This window comes from Gastrolobium bilobum, unplaced genomic scaffold (assembly GCF_033153095.1).
Source record: "Gastrolobium bilobum isolate Gb01-03AN ecotype WA unplaced genomic scaffold, APGP_CSIRO_Gbil_v1 utg18566, whole genome shotgun sequence".
Taxonomy (NCBI): domain Eukaryota; kingdom Viridiplantae; phylum Streptophyta; class Magnoliopsida; order Fabales; family Fabaceae; genus Gastrolobium; species Gastrolobium bilobum.
Window position 1 is genome coordinate 709,218 of NW_026899779.1, and position 23,710 is coordinate 732,927.

At 29.5% G+C, this 23,710-nt stretch overlaps 2 protein-coding genes across 2 annotated transcripts; both read right to left on the reverse strand.

The window, feature by feature from the left end:
• Positions 1-513: 513 nt before the first annotated feature.
• Positions 514-2,894, reverse strand: LOC133293405 (organic cation/carnitine transporter 1). Its single transcript, XM_061491973.1, has 2 exons — positions 2,477-2,894; positions 514-1,730 (listed from the first exon to the last, which is right to left on the reverse strand). The coding sequence occupies exons 1-2, from the start codon at positions 2,892-2,894 to the stop codon at positions 514-516; spliced, it is 1,635 nt and encodes a 544-aa protein (XP_061347957.1).
• A 2,834-nt stretch (positions 2,895-5,728) lies between these two features.
• Positions 5,729-11,706, reverse strand: LOC133293459 (uncharacterized protein At4g15970-like). Its single transcript, XM_061492041.1, has 5 exons — positions 11,379-11,706; positions 7,438-7,803; positions 6,744-7,225; positions 6,510-6,601; positions 5,729-5,995 (listed from the first exon to the last, which is right to left on the reverse strand). Exons 1-4 carry the CDS (start codon positions 11,589-11,591, stop codon positions 6,550-6,552), a joined length of 1,113 nt encoding a protein of 370 aa, XP_061348025.1. The 5' UTR covers positions 11,592-11,706; the 3' UTR covers positions 5,729-5,995; positions 6,510-6,549.
• Between the last annotated feature and the right edge of the window lie 12,004 nt (positions 11,707-23,710).

Sequence of the window (23,710 nt, forward strand, 5' to 3'; positions counted from 1 at the left end):
TCAATGACTAATTTTTTTACTGAAAAACCTAACGATTAACCCGATTTGTAATGAATTCAACCCAACCTGGTTAATTGGGCTAACCGAACAAATTGAACCAGTTTTGACATCTATGAGAGTACCATAATTTGCTTGTTATTGCAATCAAGATCAAGTATACTATTGGGAGATGAATCAATGATAATAAAGAAAGAGAGAGAAATATATTGGAATAAGTAATTATAAAATTATCACCGTTAATTTATTTTTATATGATTAGAATTCTCTTACATAGTCATATTAAATAAAACATGACACGAATATATTAGGACACTCTTGCTGACATCCTCACATGATAATTTGCTGACACGAATATATTAGGACTCATAAACTGAACCTTATATGTATTCATTAAAATCAGATTAAAAATTAAATCAAAAAATAAGTTTTCAAATTTTCCTTAAAGAAGGTGAATGACTGAAATTCCTTAAGCAGGAGAGAAGTTTGCACATAACATATTTAGTTTATGAACAGTTATTTTCCAAGCTCGAGGCCACTATCATGAGACACCAGGTTATGTTTCTCCTCCTCCTCTTGCTGTTTCAGGGTCTCATAGAGAGGAGCATTTCTAGTCTCAGGAAGCCAAATACTCAAAAAACCACTAGTAATTGAGAAGGCCCCAAATATTAGGAAAGAAAGAGATGGACTCAAACGGCCCAACACAACAAGCAAAGGTGCCAATGAAGCCCCTAACATCAAAGCTTGACGCAACATTGACACAGCAAAGTTTCTTACATTTGTAGGAAAAAGTTCCACACAATATATATACAATATATCAAATGCTAATGAAGCACCCATGAAGCCAATTGCTTCAACAAAAAGTTGACTCCAATTGCCTCCAAATTCATGCACTTTTGAACTTCCTCCTTTGTGTGAAAAGAAAGTGCATAGGATACAAGAAACTCCAGCTATGTAAGAGGACACAGAGAACAACAAGCGTCTGTTAGCAAACCCCAAGAGAAAAGTACCTAAAAAAACTGCAGGAATTTCCATTAGTGCATTAAGTGCAACTGAGATAAAAAGATTGAAGTTCAAGTTTTCAACATTTAGTTGAACTCCATAGTAAACAAACCCAACTCCAAAGCCAGCTACCATAACAGTAACCATTCTTGAAGCTGCCCATGTTGTGGTCCAAAGACTTTCCATGTTGTTTGTGCTTATTTCACCTTCGTTGGTGCATCCATCTTTGAATCCACAAGGGTTTGCCAAAGAGATATTGTTAGGAATTTTCTTCTTCCCATTTAGTCTAGCAAATCTATCCAATATTGCCAGAGCTTCTTTGCTTCTCCCTCTTATCAGAAGCCAACGTGGTGATTCTGAAACAAAAGGGAGTAATAGGATGGAATATGCCAATGGAAAAAGGGACAAGATTTTATACAAGTTTCTCCAACAAGTTCTAGTTGGATAAGCCACAAAAGGGAGGCTAAGAAAACCAAGTGTGAAGAAAAAGAAGCCATATTGGCCTACTTGACCACGCCACTTGCTACCTACTGATTCTGTGGTGAGAACAAGGCAACAAATTCCAATTCCTGATCTGGAAAACCCATTTGCAAAGCGAAAGAAAGCATAAACCAAAACATTTGGGGAGAGAGATGTTGCAAAGGCTGTTATTGATGTTAAGATGCAGGAAACCTGCACTGTTCTTTTTCTCCCCAACCATGAATCAGCTAGGTAGCCATATACAGCAGAACCTACACCAAAGTTGAAAAAACAAGTGCATGTAGGTGTCATTATTGTTATTAGTGTGGCAAATTTAATTCATCTCCACAGCATCATATATGGTCATAGGGATTTGAGATTATGTTTCACCTAGCCTTTTTATTGGACAATCAAGGTTTATTAGGAGATAAACGTTACCTTTGATTTTGTAATACACAGATAAAAATACATAACTTCACATACCGTAAACAACTACTTCAACCCAAAACCTTAAGGTGTTGGGTGAAGGTCTTTTTAATGATTTATATTAATTTCTAACACACTCTCTCACGCAAGAGCCATTTGGGCTAGAAGCGTGGATATTGCACGGTGTTGGGTGAAGGTCTTTTTAATGATTTATATTAATCTCTAACACACTCTCTCACGCAAGAGCCATTTGGGCTAGAAGCGTGGATATTGCACAGGCTCAATTTTTGGTTTACTTTTTGTGCTTTTTATTTTAATTCCACTTTAAAGTGGGGGGCGGCGATGATCGAACTTGTGACCTTGTAGTCACTCAAGCTCTGATACCATGTAAAGAACCACTTCAATCCAAAACTTTAAGGTGTTGGATTGGATGAGGGTCTTTTTAATGATTTATATTAATCTCTAACACATGAATTTCTTTTTACATAACTTCACATACCATCAATGATTTCATTATTATTTATTTAAAAGTTTCATCCAGAATTTTTTTCAATTGTTGAGGAAGCAGAACAAAAGGAACAAGAATATGTACCTACAAGAGAACCAAGGAAGAATACAGAAGTAGGCACTGCAGCTAGAAACTTGTGATCACATATTAGACCCCACTCAGCTATGGTGGAACTTGTATGGCCATCAACCCATTCCCAAGTCCCAGGCACCAACCCACAAACAGAACCACTTGCTTTGGCTGTGCTATTATTACTTAGGCACAATCCATTTTTGCACCTCCAAGCAGAAGGTTGTGCATCACTGAAGATTGTCACCAATGTACTCTGAGCATCAGATATCCATGCCAATGACACCAAGAACACATGCAGCAGCTGAGAGAAGCCCAAGGAACCTACATACACATCAAAAACTTCATCTATAGTGAGCTCAAGTTTGGTATTCACTTCTTCACTTCCCACCAAACTAGTGCTTCCATGAACCAGTTTTTGTTCCTCTTCCATATGATTCCTACAATCAAAGAAAAGGAAATTGGTGGCTAGCTTGCTCTAGTGTTAGTATTTCCACACCTATATATATATTATTGTTACTTGTTAAGCTTATTCTAGTGCACATAGAGGTTAAAACAAAATTAAAAAAATGAAAAGAATGGGGGTGACATAATAACAGAACCCTTTTTTTTTGGCCATGAAAAAAATGATTTTGTCGGTACATATATCTTGCGTGCTTACACTTAAACAATTTGATGTGCACCACGGTGTTTTGGTGAGTCTCTGTGACAGTGGACAAGTGCCAATTAGAATCACATGGTAGAGTAAATTAAATTTTGATGACACACTTATTATGATAAAAAGGTGCATAATATATAGAATTAGTTGGTGTACTAATTGTTGGAACATACTAATGAAATAGTGATCAATTATTGATAATGGTAATTAATTGGTGGGATAATGTGGAACATACTAATGAAATAGTGATCAATTATTGATAACGGTGATAGATGAATCTGGGACCCTGTATTTAGAACCATCTCTTATTGAAATCTATAGAGATTTAATCAAAAGAAGCGTGAAACATACCTATAGTTTGGGGTGGGGGGAACGTGCTGTGCTCATTGATCATAGATTGAATAGTCATCCTAAAAAATAAATGTTTTTAATTTCAGCCCCTAGTGGAAATTAAGTGTGTGTTAAACCAAAACATATTGGAATTCTCAAGGATCTATTTTTTAATATCGGTCCTAGACCAAGAGAATTTTTTTTGAAGGGGGTAAAATTATAATATAAATTTTTTCTTTGAAATTATAGTTTGGGGGTTTAATGTTTCTCCAGTAATTGGAAACAAAATTATTTCCAGCGAGTCCAAAACAATGTCGTTTTAGGTTAAAAAAATATATTTTTGTAATTTTAATTTATTTTAGAGTTATATAATTAGTCTTTATTATTATAATTTTTTACTCTTCCAATCCTAAAATTATATCGTATTGGTTCACTGAAGATAAGTTATTTCCATTGATTGGAAATACATTAAACCCTTTATAATTATTTATGTGATAAAAAAATTAAAACAGTATTTACAATTAAAAGTTTCTATAAATTTTGAAGGGGAACAAGCTTGAAATATATGATCAAAAATAAAAAATAAAAACCTATGTTGTGAATTGTTTTATTTCTCCATCGGTTAATAGATTATCTGACTTAATCCGATTCAAGTATGATGGATCCATTTAAGAGATAACTCTTCCAAGGTTATTTTTTTTTTTTTTTGATAACATTCCAAGGTTATTTTTTATATTTCCAGGAATATAACTCGAGAGTTTTAATTAAAAAGAACAGGCTTCTTTATCACTCAAATCCATAATTGTTTGTAAGTAGCACGTTAATGAATCACGTTACTTCAAGGCTCTGAACTTTTTAAGTATGACTTGCCTAAGCAGGTTTGGAGACTTAGCATGCTTTTATCACGATGCTGAAAAGTGGCTGATTTCTTGGTAATGAAACGAACTCTTTCAAGGTGTTTCAATATTTAAATTGACATTGGATAGAGTTCGGTCCTAATTAAACTCACACAGCTTAGCAACTAAAGCACCAATTTGTTCCTTCTCTTTATGAAACAATTTTGATAATTTGAATGATTCTCTAATTGATCATATTATATTTTGTCTAAATTCAAATTCAATCACATACATAGAATAAAACTAAGTGGAAGAAAAAAATATATCTACTTATTTTATCCTTTTTCTTCGCCTCTTAATGATTATTCTAGCTCTATATATTAGCCATAGACAACATTTGGCAACTTAAGGCCCAAGAGTTTAGGGAGTGAATAATGCAAAGAGAGAAACAAAGGAAAGAGATTTCTTCATATAATTGAAAATATTTCCGAACTATCTTTTAAACCAATCCTTAAAAATATTGTGTTTTTATACGGTATATATATATTATTTTCTATGGCTTAACCTTCCTTCTCAGTTCCCCTTGGACCACAAGGCTTTGGGCCAAGTGTAAGATCCTATTTTGGGATTAAAGACTTAAACATATAAAAATTGAAATTAAGTTATATTTATAAATTTTTTATTTACAAACAATATTATATTACTATTACGGGTAATACATGTTCAAGTAGTACATGTTCAAATAATATATGCTACCCGTAATACATAATATAATTTGAAAAAATTTATAAGTATAAAATTTGTAAATATAACCATGCAATACCAAACCATATACTATTTCACCCATCCCATATACTGCAGGTAGCCTAAGAGGCAAAGACCCAAAAAGAAGAAACGAACTCAAGGTATTTGAAACTATAAATTCACGAGTTTTCATCCTCAGCGTAAATGTTTACTGAGAAGCAAAAAACAGAACATTATAGATTTCTTGAACTGTATTTTTATTGGACGAATAGTTTTCATTTCTAAAACTGTAAAGAACCTTATCATACATCATTTCAAAAGCTAGCTCAAAGGGTGAGAGTATCCAAGGCTTTATAAAGGCTATATTAGTTGCCCACACAATCAATGTGAGACTATATATCTCAACACGCCCCCTCACGCAAGAGCCCCTTAGACTAGAAGCGTGGAATTGCACAGGCCCAATTTTTGGTTTACCTTTTTGTGTTTTTTATTTTAATTCCACTTTAAAGTGGGGGACGGTGAGGCTCTGATACCATGTAAATAACTTTAGGATACACCACTCCAAAAGCTAGCTCAAAGGGTGAGAGTGCACAAGGTCTTATAAAGGCTACATTAGTTGTCCACACAATCAATGTGAGACTATATATCTCAACAAAAACCTACAGATATTTTTTCTTAACAGGTGTAATTTGTGAGAGAAGAAAAATTATAGATTTTTTACAGTTAAAGAGAGATTTGCGAAAAACTGTAAATTAACAACAACAAAAAATTAAATAAATACATGAGAAATGACAATAATTTAATTTTAACCAAAAGGGTGTAAAAAATCATTAAAATTCACAATTGTATGGTTTGTATCTGAATTCTGAGAACTTGAACAACTTTTTTCTCCATATCCTGCATTTTCAATTTGTTTACCACTTATTCTCTGCTGTTATCCGATACTTGAGCGAATCATTCTCCAACCTTCAAAACCAATCAACATAAAAATGTTATTGAGCAAAGACAGGAAGAAAAAAAAACTAAAAAACTTATAATTAAATAATAATGTTATCCAAATCTTTTGTCACACATGATTCCTAAACGTTCCCATTTATTTATAGGAAAACTATTTCTCCTTTAATAGAAGAATTGTATTCTCATGTTAGTGAGAGATCGTTTTGCGTGCAATATTTTTTTTATTTTTTGTTTATGGTGGGACCCATTTAAATTATGTGTGTGTAGGAACTTTTGTAACCTCATGTCAAATGAGAAATGTAAAGCCCTTTATTTATACTCTAAAACAGATGAAGCTATCATTGTGGAGTAAAACAAAGACACATTTTAAACGAGACAATGTTTTTTCTTTTCTTTTCTTTTTTCTGCAAGGAGGGGTGGATTTACAAGAATAAAATGCTACTTACAACAAACAAATCATAGTGTAAGATTAATGTGCAATGTTTTTCTAGAGAATCCTGTAAGTGTACACTATTTTGCATACCTCTTTATACAAGCGTCAAACGGTTATAGACAAAAGCTCGTCACAACCTCCCTCCACTCTTCATCCTTTGTTTGCTACGTTGAAAGGATCCCCTGCATGATGTCAACAACGTGAAAAACAGAGAAAGAAAACAATCTCAAATAATGAAATATTTTTACTTCATAAAATCAATGTATTTACTGAATAAATAATAAATTAATTAAGACCCCATGTTAACAAATTCATTTATATTACCTGCAACTTTGTGGTACGCTCCAAGAAGGATGTGACTGTTTTTTCTCATTTTCAGGCAATGCCATATACTTCTTCCAATCCTCAAGCAAAATTTTAAGATCATTGATTTTGTTTTCTAAACCAACACAACAATTGGCATGCATTGTTAAGACCTTGTTAAAATCCTTGCTAGCCTGACAAAACCCACCAAAATAACTTGTGCTAAGGAACCTAATCTTCAGGTTCATATCAGAAATGAGGCGATGCTTTTTGATCTTGTTGAGCACATCTTGATCATGCAACTTTGGATAGGCATTCCTAGAGTTGAACCAGTACTTGTAGAACCAAATAGTTCGGATATTAGATTTTACATAGGTAAACCCTCCATTTGGAAGGTTCTTTAAGTCATAGGAGTTGCCATTGAAAAAATCACAAGCGATTTGGAAATCTGCATCTTTGTAAAATCGTTTGAAGGGGTCTCTAAGCCACATTATATCAGTATCCTGCAACGGAAAAAATAGAACAATATGCAAGGATAAGGTTACATACAAGAATTGTCCTTACTCTATCCTCACTAGTCGAGGTTTAACGGAGAGTTTTTTTATTAACTTTGAATCTAAATCTTAGTTCTTTGTGTGGTTGTATGTGTGTGTGCATGCTAAAGTTTTTTAGAAGTAGCTTGTTGCAAAACAAATATATATATATATATATATACCGTGAACACAAAGCTGTACCCCATTTCAAGGACAGAACCAAGAAATTCAATTCTTCTCCACATCATGTGTAGGTAGTCTGCGGTCATGAAAAATGCTTCACTGGTAAAATTGTCACCTTTAGTTTGAAGTTGATAACAATGTTTATGCAAAGCTAGGCAACGTGCATATGCCTTTTGGTCCCAAGTTATTACCACCAAGTGATTTAAAAGCTTCTCTGTCTGGTTCCCAATATGAAAACTCTCAAGAAAGAGATCAAATATTGAACCTGGCTCTGCCCATGCATCATTTAAAGTTGTGATTATCACTGTCTTGTCCTTCATAGAAGCGTTTCTAAGAACACTCTCTAGCTTTGGATCATAATTCTCCTGATACATAAAGATGAGGTAGCATTGAAAACTTGGCAAAACTAAGTTCATATTTCACAGAAGAAATTCATCAAGCACATGAGAGGGATAATAAGACTAGTGGAAAACTAGAGTCAATCTTAGCATTACAACTAGTTTCACATAAATGGACGTCAAATCATAGAACTATTCATTTCTAGAATGCAGAGGAATCAAATAATTTGAGACTTTATGTGATCCACAATTTTAATGTTAGCTTTCAAATAACACTAAGGTTGGTTTTTATGACCGAAAAGTCACGGGATCAAATTAGAAATATAGTCTCTTTATAAGAATCTAAGAGTAAGACTGCATATAATCGATCATTTTTGTCCTTTTTATGTGATCCACAATTGTTATGAAAACATTATAAAAAAAAAAAGTACTTGCAAGACATCAAATAAGAAGTCAATATAATAAGGACATAGACAAACTTCTAAACATAAATGAACAAGATGGACCCTCAAGTGAATTATATACCAAAAGATCAGTGACTCTTTTAATTTTTTTTGGTCAAGATTGTAGATAAATTTTAAGTGGACTACATTTCTGGTAGCCACCAAGTTCTTACACTGCCCCTATAGGACTCAAAGGTGGTGGCCGATAGTGAAACTATCACACTACCATTATTGAATATGACATCCTCAATAGAATAATTCCCCTACAATGAAATTGAAACCCTTTATTCCTTTCACACTGACATATCAGCATTCCTCAATCCACTATGGATCACGCTGTTCCTTTTATCCGAAATTGTTAGCAACATATTATTTTACATTTTTTTTAAAATATTTTTTCTATTATTAGGTGAAATCTAAGCTTTAGTGTTAACCCTATTGATAAAGAGTAGGTCGAGGTTATTTAGTGGGACCTACATGAGATTTCATACTTCATAGTGTCATATGATAAGTTATTAATGTTTCTCCTACCCAAAAATGCAATCAGATGATAAGTTATTAATGTTCCTCCTACCCAAAAATGTAATTGGAGGGTGTTTGGTACGCAGAATTTTTCGAGATTTTCGGCAAACTGAATTTTTTTAAATTTTTAAATTTTAGATATTATCATAAACTGAATGCAAAAATTATATTTTTAAAAATCGAGATTCCCGAAAAAATAAAAATTTCTCCTGTACCAAACGTCTCCTTAAAGTAACTCCTTCCGTAGTTACTTTCATCCTTACTCAAGCATTGTGGTAGGTTTCACATAGTTCTTTTGTCAAGAGCTTAACTATGAGTAAAGTGGCCATAATCGAGATCCTATATATAACAACATCATCTCCCAAACTAGTTGTCATATAAAAATAGGAATTGACCAAGGAAAAATAAATAATACTTAAGAAAACAATATACACACATATGTTAAATAAAAATTAAAAATGAATAAAAACATTAAAAAATTGAAAAAAAATATTAATAATAAACAATACTCACTTAAAATTATTCTTTCCATGAAGTCAATGAATTGGTAATTTCTCTAATCTTAGCCTAATGATAAAATGATAATTAGTAACCTCACATCCATAATAATATTGTTTATTTGAAAGTTAAAGCAATCAGGTCAACAGAGTCAACCTAAGTCTACATTGGGACAATCATGTGAACTGCTGATTATGTCTGATGGCAACTATGTCACGTGGTTCAATAGCGTCCCAACATGCAACATTGTTTAACAAAAAAAAAAAAAAAATGACCTTACAAAAATGTAAATATGGAAGTTAGGCTTTTGAAAATACATCAACTATGAAAACAAAAAACAAAAAACATTTTACACTAAATAACTAAAATAGGGTTGTCTAAGGATTGAATTGGCATATTCCATTCCTCAACACATTCATTATTAATGAGATAAAAATAATGACCAAACTAAACATGATTAATTCATTGAATAAGATGGATACCCAGAAACAGAAACAAATTTCATATTGGGTACAAAAGAATATAAATTCAATAGATGCACATGTTTGTGAATTGAGAAAGATAGCAAAGATGATTTCAACATGTTAGTGCCCGCATATTATTCTACCAATTTTTATTATTTTTGAAGCATTACTAATTTATTCTCTCAAAAGTGGCATTTATATATTCCGTTTTTTATAAAACTATATATATATTTATAAATTCAGAAGACAAAACAGAATTAAAACACTAGATGTCCAAAATTTATTTTCAATAATAAAATACAAACTTCTCATTATGACCAATTGGAATAAGGTTTATAATAGAAATAAATTATATATTATGGGAAAGATATTTATGACTAAATATATACCAAAATACGGTCATTTCAGTTAAAATAACATAAATTATATCATTTAAAATTATAAATATTTTTTTTATGTATTATATGTAATCTTAACGAGAAAATTCATTCAAGAAGAAATAAAAATGTTTTAAGTAAATTAAAATATTTAAAATATATATCAGTGCTGTATATCATATTATCTTAACCGAAAATGAATATAATATTTGTTTGTGTGCATTAGTAATTGGACCTCATGTGAACCTTACATCTTTCAGAAACAAAATCCCCACTGACATATCTCCTTTTTAGGAGATACGTTCTAGAGAGAGAAAGAGAAGGGGAACAATTCACCAAAAATTAATCAATTAATACAAGTTTGAAAAGCAAAATATGCACGTTCTTGTCATTTCCAGTCCAAAAAAATAAAATAAATGCATAAACATACCAATTCAGAACATGGCCACGGAAATTGCAGCTTTAGTGATTAGGAAGATTTTACCCACTGACTGCTATGCTTCAAAGGCTATTTATTAGAAAGAGACCATTTGCACACTTTCAAATGGTGCCAAATTTACATTTGTAAATTCAAACATTTTACCCGAAGAGTCTGCCGAATGAGATGCGTATCCAATCAGCAATGCTTAGATTTTTGTCATCAAGTATTACAATAAGCCCCACACGCCACTATCCATTAATTTCGGCCACTTTTTTCTCATCAGTTACCAATCCATGAACCTTCTTATCTTCCTAAAAATCTCAGAAGCTTTTATTTAATTTTAATTAGAATCTTAATAATGGTTGAGTTGTGTTTGGACATGATCTTAAAGTTTCAAACCATGTAATAAGCCAAAGTAAAAAAATAAAATAAAATAAAATTACTTTTGGCCTAATCAAATATGCTATTAGATAATCATTTTCCAGGGTGGAAAAATTAGAATGAAACAGTGAGCTCCACTTAGAAAACAAATATCCATAATTATACCTAACCGGATAAACATTCAAAAAGCATGGTTTTTAGTTCAAGTTTGGCATGAAGAATCAAAATTGACCCACAAAAAACCAAAAAAAAAAAAAGTTTGCACAAACCAATCAGAAGCCAAGCATGAACTGAAAAAGCATGTAAAAAGCATCAAAACCCAGAATTCAAAAATTCAACTTTTTGATTAGTTCTAAAGAAAATTGTGCATCAGCAGAAGCCAAAAATCCAAAACTCAAACCCCTTTTATTCTTCTCTGTTCTCCACCAATTCCAATTAAAAAACACAATCTAACATAGAAAGATATATATATATATATAGAGAGAGAGAGAGAGACCTTTGTTGACTCAGCAAAGAAGTGATGTGAGAAAGCAGGGAATCCAAAGGGAGAAGCAGAGTTATAGAGAAACATCCACAACACAGCAAACCCAACAAGGAACATGGTGATTTGCATGACCCTTCTCACAAAACGGTGGCTGCTGCCGGAACCACCTGAATTCCACGGCTTGTTGCCGTCGGCGGCGGCGTTGTCGGCGGCGGTATCCTTCATTGTTTGATAAGTTGAATTGGGGTGGCAAAAAATGGTCTCTTTGGCTTCTTATGAATGAGAATTATATATGCTATGATGTGTTTTTGACTAATGCTTCTTTGTTTTCTTCACCAACACCATCATGTTATAACCTATGCAAAAATATATGTATATGTCGTATGTGTGATTTTTAGTATTTACAAAGTTTAAGGATTTTCTTAGGACACTTTTGGAGATCACATGATCGAGTTGAAAGAGATCATGCGTGAGATGAGAGAAAAGGGACTTGGAATTTGAGGGAGTGTTGTTTATGGAAACAGTTTCGAATGAATTAAATGTGGACCATGTAGGGTGCCACAAACGAGAGACATGGGAGAGAGACGAGAGACCAAGTTGCAAATGAGAGAAAATTAATTTAATAATTTTACTTTTTTAATTAATTAAAATTTGTTCAAACAAAAGAAATAGAAAGTTTATAATTATATTATGAGATTAATGTTTCTCGTATTGTAAGAGATAATTTATTTTTTATATATACATAAAAGTGTGTGGAGTTTATATAGGAACATGTGAAGAGAAAAGAGAAAGAAATAAAAAATATGAATCCCATACACTTTTATGTATGTACAGTAGATAAATTTATTATCTCATACATCATAAAAAATTAAACCCTTATAAGATATACTCATATTTATACCAGATTTTTTTTATCCCCAATAAAATATCACATATTGTCTCCACCAAAAAAAATATATCACATATTGTAACTTTGGTATAACGTGTGTTACGCGTGAGTAGAAATTTTGAAGTAGTTGAAATGGGCAGAGACCAAGTCGGTGAAAGACGAAATAGTATATCTCAAATTAGAAAATTTTTAAAAATAATGAAAAAAAGTATTTATCATTTCAAAAACATAATTTTTGTGTCATTTTCAGTGTAAATAATTATGTTTTGTTTCATATTTATTAATTTTTTATCCTCCTAAATATCGTATCTTTCTCTCTCCTCCTCCTAATTTAATAAAGTAAAAACAATATAATTGATTAATAAATATGAATTTTTTTTTGTCTTTTTAAAGGACACAATGTTATGTCCTTTGCAGTTATGATCATATATTATGGGTAGTATATAATTATAATATTAAAGTTATATTTTCTCTCTCTTCAAAAATTGTCTGCTGACATAAAAAATAAAAAAAGTACAACTTTAATATTACAACTATGTATTACCCGTACTTCATAGTTATAACTGCTAGAAATACACAAATATTGTGTCCTTTAAAAGGACACATACTAAACCCAATAAATATATACCAAAATACAAAAGTAAATAAAAAATGTGTTTCCCAAAATTAATTTGATTTGTAAATGAGAATATCTGTTTTTTATTTTAATACAAAACATATAAAACTAACGAAGGGACAAAAAAATTATGTTTGATATATATATTATAAAGGAATGGCAACTACAAATAGATAAATATTTAGGTAATTATTTATTTATTTTTGTTTTCAGTTCTGCAGATTTAAAAAGTCATTCAAACATTCTCTGATTTGGGTGGATGGAATTTTTAATTATATTAATTATTTAGATGAGCGATTCTATCTGTGCTAATAAAAGTACTTTTTTGATTTCAAGAATCAATTCATAATTTATATGAAAGAGAAGGTAAAAAGGGTTGTGGCGTTTGGAAGATCCGGAAATGGTTAATTGGTCAATTCAAGGCAGCTTGATAAGGGGAATATTCTGCAATAAATGTAAGTTTCTTTTGTGTGCATAATATTAAGATATTAATGTTTTCCCTACAAAATAATTTTATTTTATATATATATATAAATAAAAGTGTGTGGTATTTATGTTATTTTCTTTTTTCTTTTTTTTATATAGTTTTATACGAGTTTTACATATTTTTATGTACATATACAAAATAAAATTATCTCCTATAATATAAAAATAATAATTCGTCAATATCAGATATATAAAGTAGTAAACTATTATATGTGGGACAGCTCATTGGCAAGGACTTTTCAGTTTTATGGAGTTTCTTGTCTATTTTGTTTTGTTGCAATCGGAACATGTCTTATTCAGGGTTAATAAAAAAATTATGTATTGTTATTAATGTTCTAAAATTTGGTCCAAACCATTAATGTAATTGAATCACGGCTTAGATGTTCGCCAATTTAATTTCTGATAAAAATATTAGTTGTTATACTAAGGAAAGGTTTATTTTTAAAATATTTTATGTATACATTCATCCAACTTGGTATGATTCATTTCTCGTAGGTTTTTAACAGCCATTTTTTATGTGGATAAGAATATCAAATGTTTTTTAAGCTTGTCCTTATTTGGCCTATCATTTTGGCTTTTTTGTTAATTGTAAATTAATTATAGTTATAAATAAAAAGTTGGGAAAGAAAAATGAAAAGATGTGTCTTTTCGATTAAGAGATGTGTCGTTTCAAAACTCAAGGGAGCTCTTATTCCTAAGTGCTCTCATATAAAAGAGGTAATTGATTATATCCTAAAAATAATTGTTCATTATTTCTTAGCAATTTGGACAAGACAAATTGTTTTAAGGAAACAGGGCAATCTTGGACTCGGATTTTTTTCTTAATTTTTCATATTTTTGGAATCTTCCTTATTATTATTTTATGTTTTCTTGTCTGTTTTGATTATTAATTATTATATGTATATTTTTTTAAGAAAATTATTTTTCTATTAAAAAATAACTGTTGTGCATTTCATATTAACTTTTGTCATTTTTGTTACGTTAAATATTGTAAAATGTTAGTTTAGTGGTGGACGAACATATAATACATGTAAAATGTCTTTAACTAAATTAGAGAAATGAATAGATTGAGTTGAGTGTAAACTAACAAATAAACTTTACAATATTTAACTAACAAAAATGACAAATGCCCAAACATTTTTATGTAGAGAGTATATACAAACTTTAGGAAAGCTATTGATAACTTACGAATAGTAAAAGAAATAAGAAAAAATATCAAAGAATTGAATGTATACCAGGTATTTAATTAATAAAAAATCTACACTGTTAACTCAAAAATACAATTAATTTATATTTATATATTTTGTATAAAAAAAATTGAGACGTATGTAAACTATCTCAAGCACCAATGATCGTAATAAAACAATATGTATGATGATGTTATATAAGGTTGGAAAAAACATATGGCTCCAAATTTATTTAAAAAGTTTAATGCTGTATAATATTTGATACATCCAATCAAACAAAATAATGATGTACTAAAAAAAGATACGAACAAATATATATATATATATATATGAAAAATGAATATGCAGTAACTGGACGGTCCAGTGCATTATGTACTTTCGAAAATACATAGTTATAATAATAATTATAACTATGTACATTGGTGTATTTCCGAAAGTACATAGTTATAATATTTATTATAACTATGTAGTTCCGAGAATACATAGTGAACCGCACCAAATTTTAGGTGCAGTCACTGTATATTCGCATTATATATATATATATATATAGGGATAAATATTTCTACAGCCGCTTTAGATAAGGTTATCTACAGCAACCCCAAAAATTACGACGTTTTGATTAATGAAGAGTGTTTCTGTAATTTTAGGTGAATTAATGAAGGATGTTTCCGTACTTTTGTTTACTTTTTTATCATATACATTTTACTGAAACACTTTTAATTAATTCACCTAAAATTACAGAAAAACCCTTTATTAATCAAAATGACGTAGTTTTTGGAGTAACTATAGATACCCTCATCTAAAGTGACTGTAGAACCATATATATATATATATATATATATATATATATATATATATATATAAATGGTTCACTTTTTCTACAGTCAATGTAAATTTATTTATATTGAACCCAAAATGACGTCGTTTTGAGGCGAAAATCAAGGTATTTTTGTAATTATAATTTATTTCAGGGTTATAATAGTATTTTTCATTATAATTTTTTAATTTTTTAACCCAAAATGACGTCATTTTGGGAGAAAATGTAGATACTTATCTACATTCACTATAGAAATATTAAATCCACATATATATATGTGTGTGTGTGTGTGTGTGGGGGGAACGATATTGTAACAACCAAGTTGTGTTACTACCAATCAATCTCACCATTACATCGGTTATGTTGATCCAACAGTTATATTTATTTTCATCTTTGTATGGTTATGATTCCCCATATTCAAAGTGAAAGCATTAAATATGAGAAATCATAACCATACAAAGGTGAAAATAAATATAAAGTATTAAATTTGGGAAATCATGACCATACAAAGATGAAAATAAATATAACCGTTGGATCAACATAATCGATCTAACGGTGAGATTGATTGGTAGTAACACAATTTGGTTGTTACAATATCCTTCCCATATATATATATATATATATATATATATATATAGGGTTTATTGTTTGTCTGGATTGTCCTGTCAGTATTAAAATACGTCATTTTGTTTATTTATTTCCTTATATTAATTAATTCATCTTTGTATGATTAAGATTCATTTTTTTCTCTCTTCTTTTATAATTATTGATTCATCTTTATATGGTTCGATTTTACTGCAGCGGCTTTACGTGCAGCAGTGACAAATTTTACATATATATAGGTTAAAATATTTAATATGGGGAATCATAACCATACAAAATAAGCATTAGATGTGGGAAATCATAGCTATACACCTATCATTATTGCACGTATAACAACTTTAGATATGATTATATATATATATATATATATATATATATATATATATATATATATATATATATATATATATATATATATATATATATATAGGGATAGGATATTGTGACACCCAAGTTATGTTACACTCGTGTGACACCCAGTCAATCTCACCGTTAGATTGCTTATGTTGATCCAACGGTTATATTTATTTCCATATTTGTATGGTCATGATTTCCCAAATTTAATATTATATATATATATATATATATATATATATATATATATATATATATATATATATAAATATGGGGTAGGATATTGTGACACCCAAATTATGTTACACCCAGTCAATCTCACCGTTAGATCGCTTATGTTGATCCAACGGTTATATTTATTTCCATCTTTGTATGGTCATGATTTCCCAAATTTAAAGTGAAAGCATTAAATATGGGAAATCATAACCATACAAAGGTAAAAAAAATATAAAATATTAAATTTGGGAAATCATGACCATACAAAGATGGAAATAAATATAACCGTTGGATCAACATAAGCGATCTAACGGTGAGATTGACTGGGTGTCACATGGGTGTAACATAACTTGGGTGTCACAATATCATATCCCTATATATATATATAGGTAGGATCCTTTGACACCAGTGTCAAATTTGAAGTTTGACACCTCATATGAGAGCCACTAGATCAAAAAAGATCAATGGCTCTGATTTGTAAGCATGTGACATCATTGATCTTTTATGATCTAATGACTTTCATATGAGGTGTCAAACTTCAAATTTAACACTGGTGTCAAAAGATCCTGCCTCATATATGTATATATATAAGGGTAGGATCATTTGACGTCAGTGTCAAATTTTGAAATTTGACACCAAATCCTAATATTTGATTTTCGTCAATCAATTGTTATCATTTATTGGGAATCAAACTTATTAATTAATATTAATTCTCAATAATGATAATCGTTGATTGACAAAAATTATCAGTTAGAATTTAGTGTCAAATTTTAAACTTTGACACCGATGTCAAATGATCATATCCCATATATATATATATATATATATATAGAAAAAAATATTTCTACAGCCCCTTTAGATAATAAATCTTTGGTGTTACTATTGCACCAAAGATTCAGTACATTCCACCAATAGAAATATTACATGTCAGTTAAAGTTTTCTTTTTTCTACTAAATTTTTTCTCTCTCCTATGATGTGTAATATTTCTATTGGTGGGATGTAATGAATCTTGGTGCAATAGTAGCACCAAAGATTTATTCCCCTTTAGATAAGGTTATCTACAGCTACCCCAAAAACTACGTCGTTTTGATTAATGAATGATGTTTTTGTAACTTGATGAATTAATGAAGGGTGTTTCTGTAATTTTTTTTTTTATCATATATATTTTACTGAAACACCCTTCATTAATTCACTTGAAATTATAGAAATACCCTTCATTAATCAAATGATGTAGTTTTTTAAGTAGCTGTAGATAACCTTATCTGAAGTAACTGTAGAAATGTTTACCCATATATATATATATATAAATAACTTATCATTTCTCAAGTTAATTGAAATAACTTTCCTCGGCTACTAAATCATAACCCTATAAAAATAAATTAATAGTGATAAAAGAAAAGAAAGAAAAAGAGAATTATAAACATTTAAAAATAAATAAATTAATATAAAAAAATAAATAACAAAACGAAAGGTCATCGGAAAAAAAAAATATCACGACTTACAAAAATATGTTTCTCCTATATATATATTTTGGCCTTTCACGGCAGATACATGCTAGCGAAGGCACTACTTGTTAGTTGTTGCCAGCACCACTAGAGTACTAAGAAGGAAAGAGACAACAGCGTATATAACAACGAAAGGCAAATCATTGCAATTTGCATTTGTTCTTTATTGTGTTATATCTTATAATTTTCATGGGATTCAGGAAAGACCGACACAAAGGGCAAAGGCAACTTGGTACCAACGGAATAACTTTTTCCGCATTGATCTCTTTATTGTCTTTAACTTTCTTCATTGAATAAAATATTATAAATTAATGTGCATCTGTATTGATTTATTTTAATAACTATTATATTTTTAAGATAATTTTTTAGAAGAAATATTTTTCTTAAAAAAAAAAGTTGAGTAAAGCACTAAGTTAGAAAATAACGCATACCTTATATTACTCTAAAAAAAGCATTACCATTAATGACTTCATTATAATACGTATAATCAAATTGATCAAAGATTTCTGATATCATCAAAGATTAGGTACCCCCATAAAATAATTACGTCTGTGTAGTATATAAGTATTTGAAATTTAAGTAAAATATAACAAGTATAAATTAACAAAGAAAAATTTAAAATTATAAAAAAGATATACATGATTAATTTAAAAAAAAAAATTTAAAAGAAGAGAAGTAAGAAAGAAATGCCATTATTATGTACTAGAAAAAATGCCATTTAAAAAAAACTAAATTAAAAGATTAACTCACTGTCAAAATATGTATTCTAATTTGAAAAATAAGAATAAAGAAACTAAGACTTGAATAAAAGAATAGAAAAATATTTCTGCCAGATAAGTTATCTGCATTTACTCTCAAAATGACTTTGTTTTGGGATTGAAATATTAAAAAATTATAATTATAAAGACTATAATAATCTTGAAATAAATTAAAATTACAAAAACAACATGATTTTCACCTCAAAATGATGTCGTATTGAGTTTACTGCTTATCTGCAAAAAAAAAGCGAACCCATAAAAAAAATAGCAACGTAAAAAAAAATCAATTAGAGAGAATCAGCCGTTAAGATTTGAAAGAAAAAAAACTAAATAAAATAAAATAATCATTTTGTGAGTATAAGAATTAGCTAATGTATAAAAAGGAAGGAGAAATGTTGGCATAAAAAAGTGATTAATAATTTAAGAGTTTTTGAAAAAATATTAGTGTAAATGTACTTGATAAGTGTGTTAACCCTTTACTTTTATTGTATAAGAGTGGATAAAATATGACAATATGCTTGCTTAATCGATCATTGTCTTAACTTTATTTATATATTTATTTTAGTTAAAGTATCTTCCGATAGTTCTTGAATTTGAATCATTTTCCAATTGGTTTTGACAAGAAACTTTCCAAATAATACAATTAAAATTAAAACTATGATTTTTAAACATCTAATCATAGACCGAAAACCAACCTACGGAAGATTAATCATTATAAAATGTTTAAGTTTAATTATTTATCTTCGAAATCACATGGTGCGGATGTGAGGTTATCATATTAAAGAACCAAATTTATAAATGTTGAAGTCACGTAGTTAGCAACTAATCTCCGAAACACGAAACCTCCCTCATTTGACTTCAAAATTATAATATGGAAGAAGATATTATTACGTCTAGCATTTACTTCCAATTAAATCAATAAATTCTTTCTTGCCAATCTAATAATGTATTGATGAGCAAGATTCACATGTCAATTGAATATATAATTCAATAACCAGATTGCTAAAAATCATTTTCTATATAGATTGATGTATGTATGGTAGATATTACAACCAAAAAAATTAAATAAGATATTCATAAGTTTTCAATCTATTATTTCACATTTATTGATATATTTCATAAAGACTTTTTTTTAACAGGTAAATAAGCTACTGGGCCCTTCCCTTAAAAAAGTTATTTAATATCTAGCGGTATCACCTATTAGAAATTAAACTAATCAGGGCATACAATAAACTTGAACTGACCGAAAGGTGAGCTAATATGATATTATAAATACTTTAATATAACAAATCAAAGTTCATAAAAAAATTCAATAATAAAGTAAGTGTATTCAATCTTCTACATGCAGATGGAGTGATATCTACTCCATGTATAATTCAATATTTCAGGACTCATGACTGAAACAAGTAAAACCTAAGATGCATGCGCACAATGCCAAACACTTTAAAAGTCGAAATTTGTTGGTAGCTAGTTATTTATAATTATTGTGTATTATAAATTTTATTAAAATTTGTGACAAGATTTTACGTTACAATAAAATAGCATTTCCTCTTCTAAACTTTCACACATTGAAAGAGGAAAATAAAAAGAATTAAAAACCTACTCATTGTTTAAAGGTTAATATATATTTATTCTACTCAATAATTTTTATTTTATTTTTGTAACAAAGGAGGGACGCCCACAGATGACAGAACTACCCAGACACCAGGGTCTCAAAATAAGAGAATCACTCCACGTCATCAGCTAGAGGATGGCTAATTTTTTTATTAATATCTATTTATATACTATATAACAATTCTTCTATTACTATAATCCCAAGATGGATATTATAAAAAATGTCAGATAAAATTCCTTTAAAGTGAGCTTTGTCTATAAACTACATAATTGGTGTATGCATTTTTATTTAATTTAAATCAAATCATGATCTTTATATACTAAAACTTAAAGGTAAACTCACTTCAAAAGAGTTTATATTTTTAATTTTAATGCCTCCCCTGGCTTGAAGGTGATATATTAATACTAAATAACTACTGAATAAAAACAACTATTGTAACAATAATATTAAATTTTAAATTATAATTCGAACGAAATTACATATATGACTTATACACTTTTTTAAATATTGCAATCCAGCAATATTCAAATAAACTTATACATATTTTAAGTAATTCGCCTTGATGAAAAGTCCGCCACTTGCTTACATAGGAATTGAACCCAAAAACAAAAGCAACCGTATCACAAAACAAAGTTACAAGAAAATTGCAGTCATCATGAGATCAACTGAAAATATGAAACTTAAAAAACAATTGCATCACAGACGCGCATAAGTTAAGCAATTTACCTGCTCTCGCTCTCTCTATAATTTTTCTTAATCATTGATTTATGTCATTCTGACGATTATAATTTATTGATTTAAATTTATTAATAATTTATAATAAATTATAATCGTCAATTGGTGAAAATCAATTATTAAAATTTGATATCAAACTTTTAAATTTGACATTAGTGTTAAATGATCCTATCTCTATAGATATAAAATATTATTCTCATAAGTACTAAAGTATAGCTCTCTTTGATTTTTTGTGATTCCAAGACGAGACTAAAGTTAAATTCAACTGCAATTTAGAAAGACTGAGGGCTAACAAATCAAACTAACCTTACAAGGAATTCAGAACCGTGAATTTAGTTTTATTTTTTTGCCGTCAGTTTGATTTGTTCAACTCACACTTTCTAAATTGTGTCCAATTGTAAGAACGGGGAAACGTGACGTGATTGGTTGATATGCATGGTTCCAAAAGACACCGAGGATAAGTGATTTTCAAACACATTGAGTCATCACAGGTAAAGGCCAGCCCCAGTTGCAGCCTCATGTCTGCGTCAAACTATCATATCTACGTCAGCTAATTAAATATGATATCAATTAAGGTTAATTTAGTGTACCAAAAATAAAATAAAATTATACTCTATCTTCATTAAACTTTTTTTTTATGGAGCGCTTGCCATTAGGGCAAAGGTCATAACTTTTAATCAAAAGACAACTCTTTCTATTTATCTCTAGCGCCATAATTCACTTTCATCTTACATTGGGCTTTTTCAAGATAGGATGTTGACCTCTCCAATAATTCTCCCAACACCTATTTCTTACAAAATGTAATAGTAAAAAAATTGAACCCATGAGCTTAATTAGCTTTGATACAATTGTTGAATTAAATATTTATTACTAATTAAGTTAAAAATTATAGTTTTAAGTCAGAGCATAATTCTTTCTATTTATCCCTACCACCCAAACATCATGGTTCGATCGAATTCCGACCCCTCCACTAAATCTTTTTCAGAGAGAATCTTGGCCTCTCCAACCTTTCTCAATAATGCAGTAATGTATCACCAAATTCAACACTTAGATTTTAGTCTTCTTTTGATTTTGTTACTCCATTCTTTTTCTTTTAAAAATTAATATAATGTTTATTTAACATTTAATGTTTATAATTTGTTCAAATAAAACTCTAATTCTCAATTAAATTTTGGGAAAAATATTTCTGCAGTTACTGCAGATAAGTTATCTGTATTTATTCCCAAAACGACGTCGTTTTTATGTTGAAATATTAAAAAATTATAAATATAAAGACAATTATAACCTTGACATAAATTAAAATTACAAAAATATCATAATTTCAGCCTCAAAACGACGTCGTATTGAGCTTACTGCAGATAACTTATCTGCAGTAACCGCAGATAACTTATCTGCAGTAACCGCAGAAAAAGCGAACCCTTAAATTTTACTATTTGCTATCATTAGACTTGTTTGTTTTTTACCAACACTTTCACTCTAAAATTGTTGACTTTTTAAATTTCATTATTCTATTTTTTCTTTTAAAAATTAACAGAAGTTTATTTCGTATTTAATAGTTTTATTAAAATAATTTTTTATCTCTCAGGGTAATTTACTATGTAGTAATATAGAATATAGATTAGGTTTTTTTTTTCGGGATCTAAAATTCGAAACTTCAAATAGATTGATCAAAATCAGATAACAAGAGGAATGAATGATCAGGTCTGGAGGTTCTTCCAGCCAGGTATACAAGAACCAACCTACCTAGCAAAATTCCTCAAAGCAGATCCCACTTCATTACAATCACGTGGAACAAAGCCATAACTAGCCACAAAATTTTGCACGAGAGAACTAGAAAAGTAAAATTACACTAACTTAGAGAGAGCAATATAATAGTAGATCGATATATAGTCAGATTTGAAATATTCTTCAAACAAGAAATTTATGGAAGATTACCTTTCTCTTAAGTCTAAATGTGGTCTAAGACAAAAATTTAATGAATTTGAGAGAAGGGGGAGGGGGGATAGCCCTTCCTAACTTTTCCATAGATCCACCACCAGGAAGCATAAACATATCTGTCTTGGAAAAATCCGTTTGGATGAGCTTCTAAAAAAAGATGTTTTATGTCTTGTTTATTTTAGAAGTGTTTTTTTGTAAAAGTTAAAAGCTCTTTAGATTTAAAAAAAAAAGATTTAACTTTTGAAAAAGAAATTGGTTTAATTTTTTTTTCTTTTTTTAGAAGCTAAGATTTTTAGCTTAAAAAAAAATAGATTTTTGATTTTTTTTTTGTAACTTCTGTTTTTTTAAAAGCAGACATCCAAATGAACTTTGTAGCAGAAATGTTTTTTTTTTTTCTAAAAAAAAAAAAAAAAAGACTTTTGGTTAAGAAAAAAACTAATCCAAACAGGTCCTAAATGATACCATTATGTGAATGATCTTCATTCAGACTGGTCCAAAATACAATTGTATACTGCTGGAGCATCTCCTTCGAGAAAGACTTTCCTATACTCAATTGTAAATAGATTAGCTTATAGGTGTCTCTTATTTTATTTTTGCCATAGGCTTTACTTTTTATATAGAGAG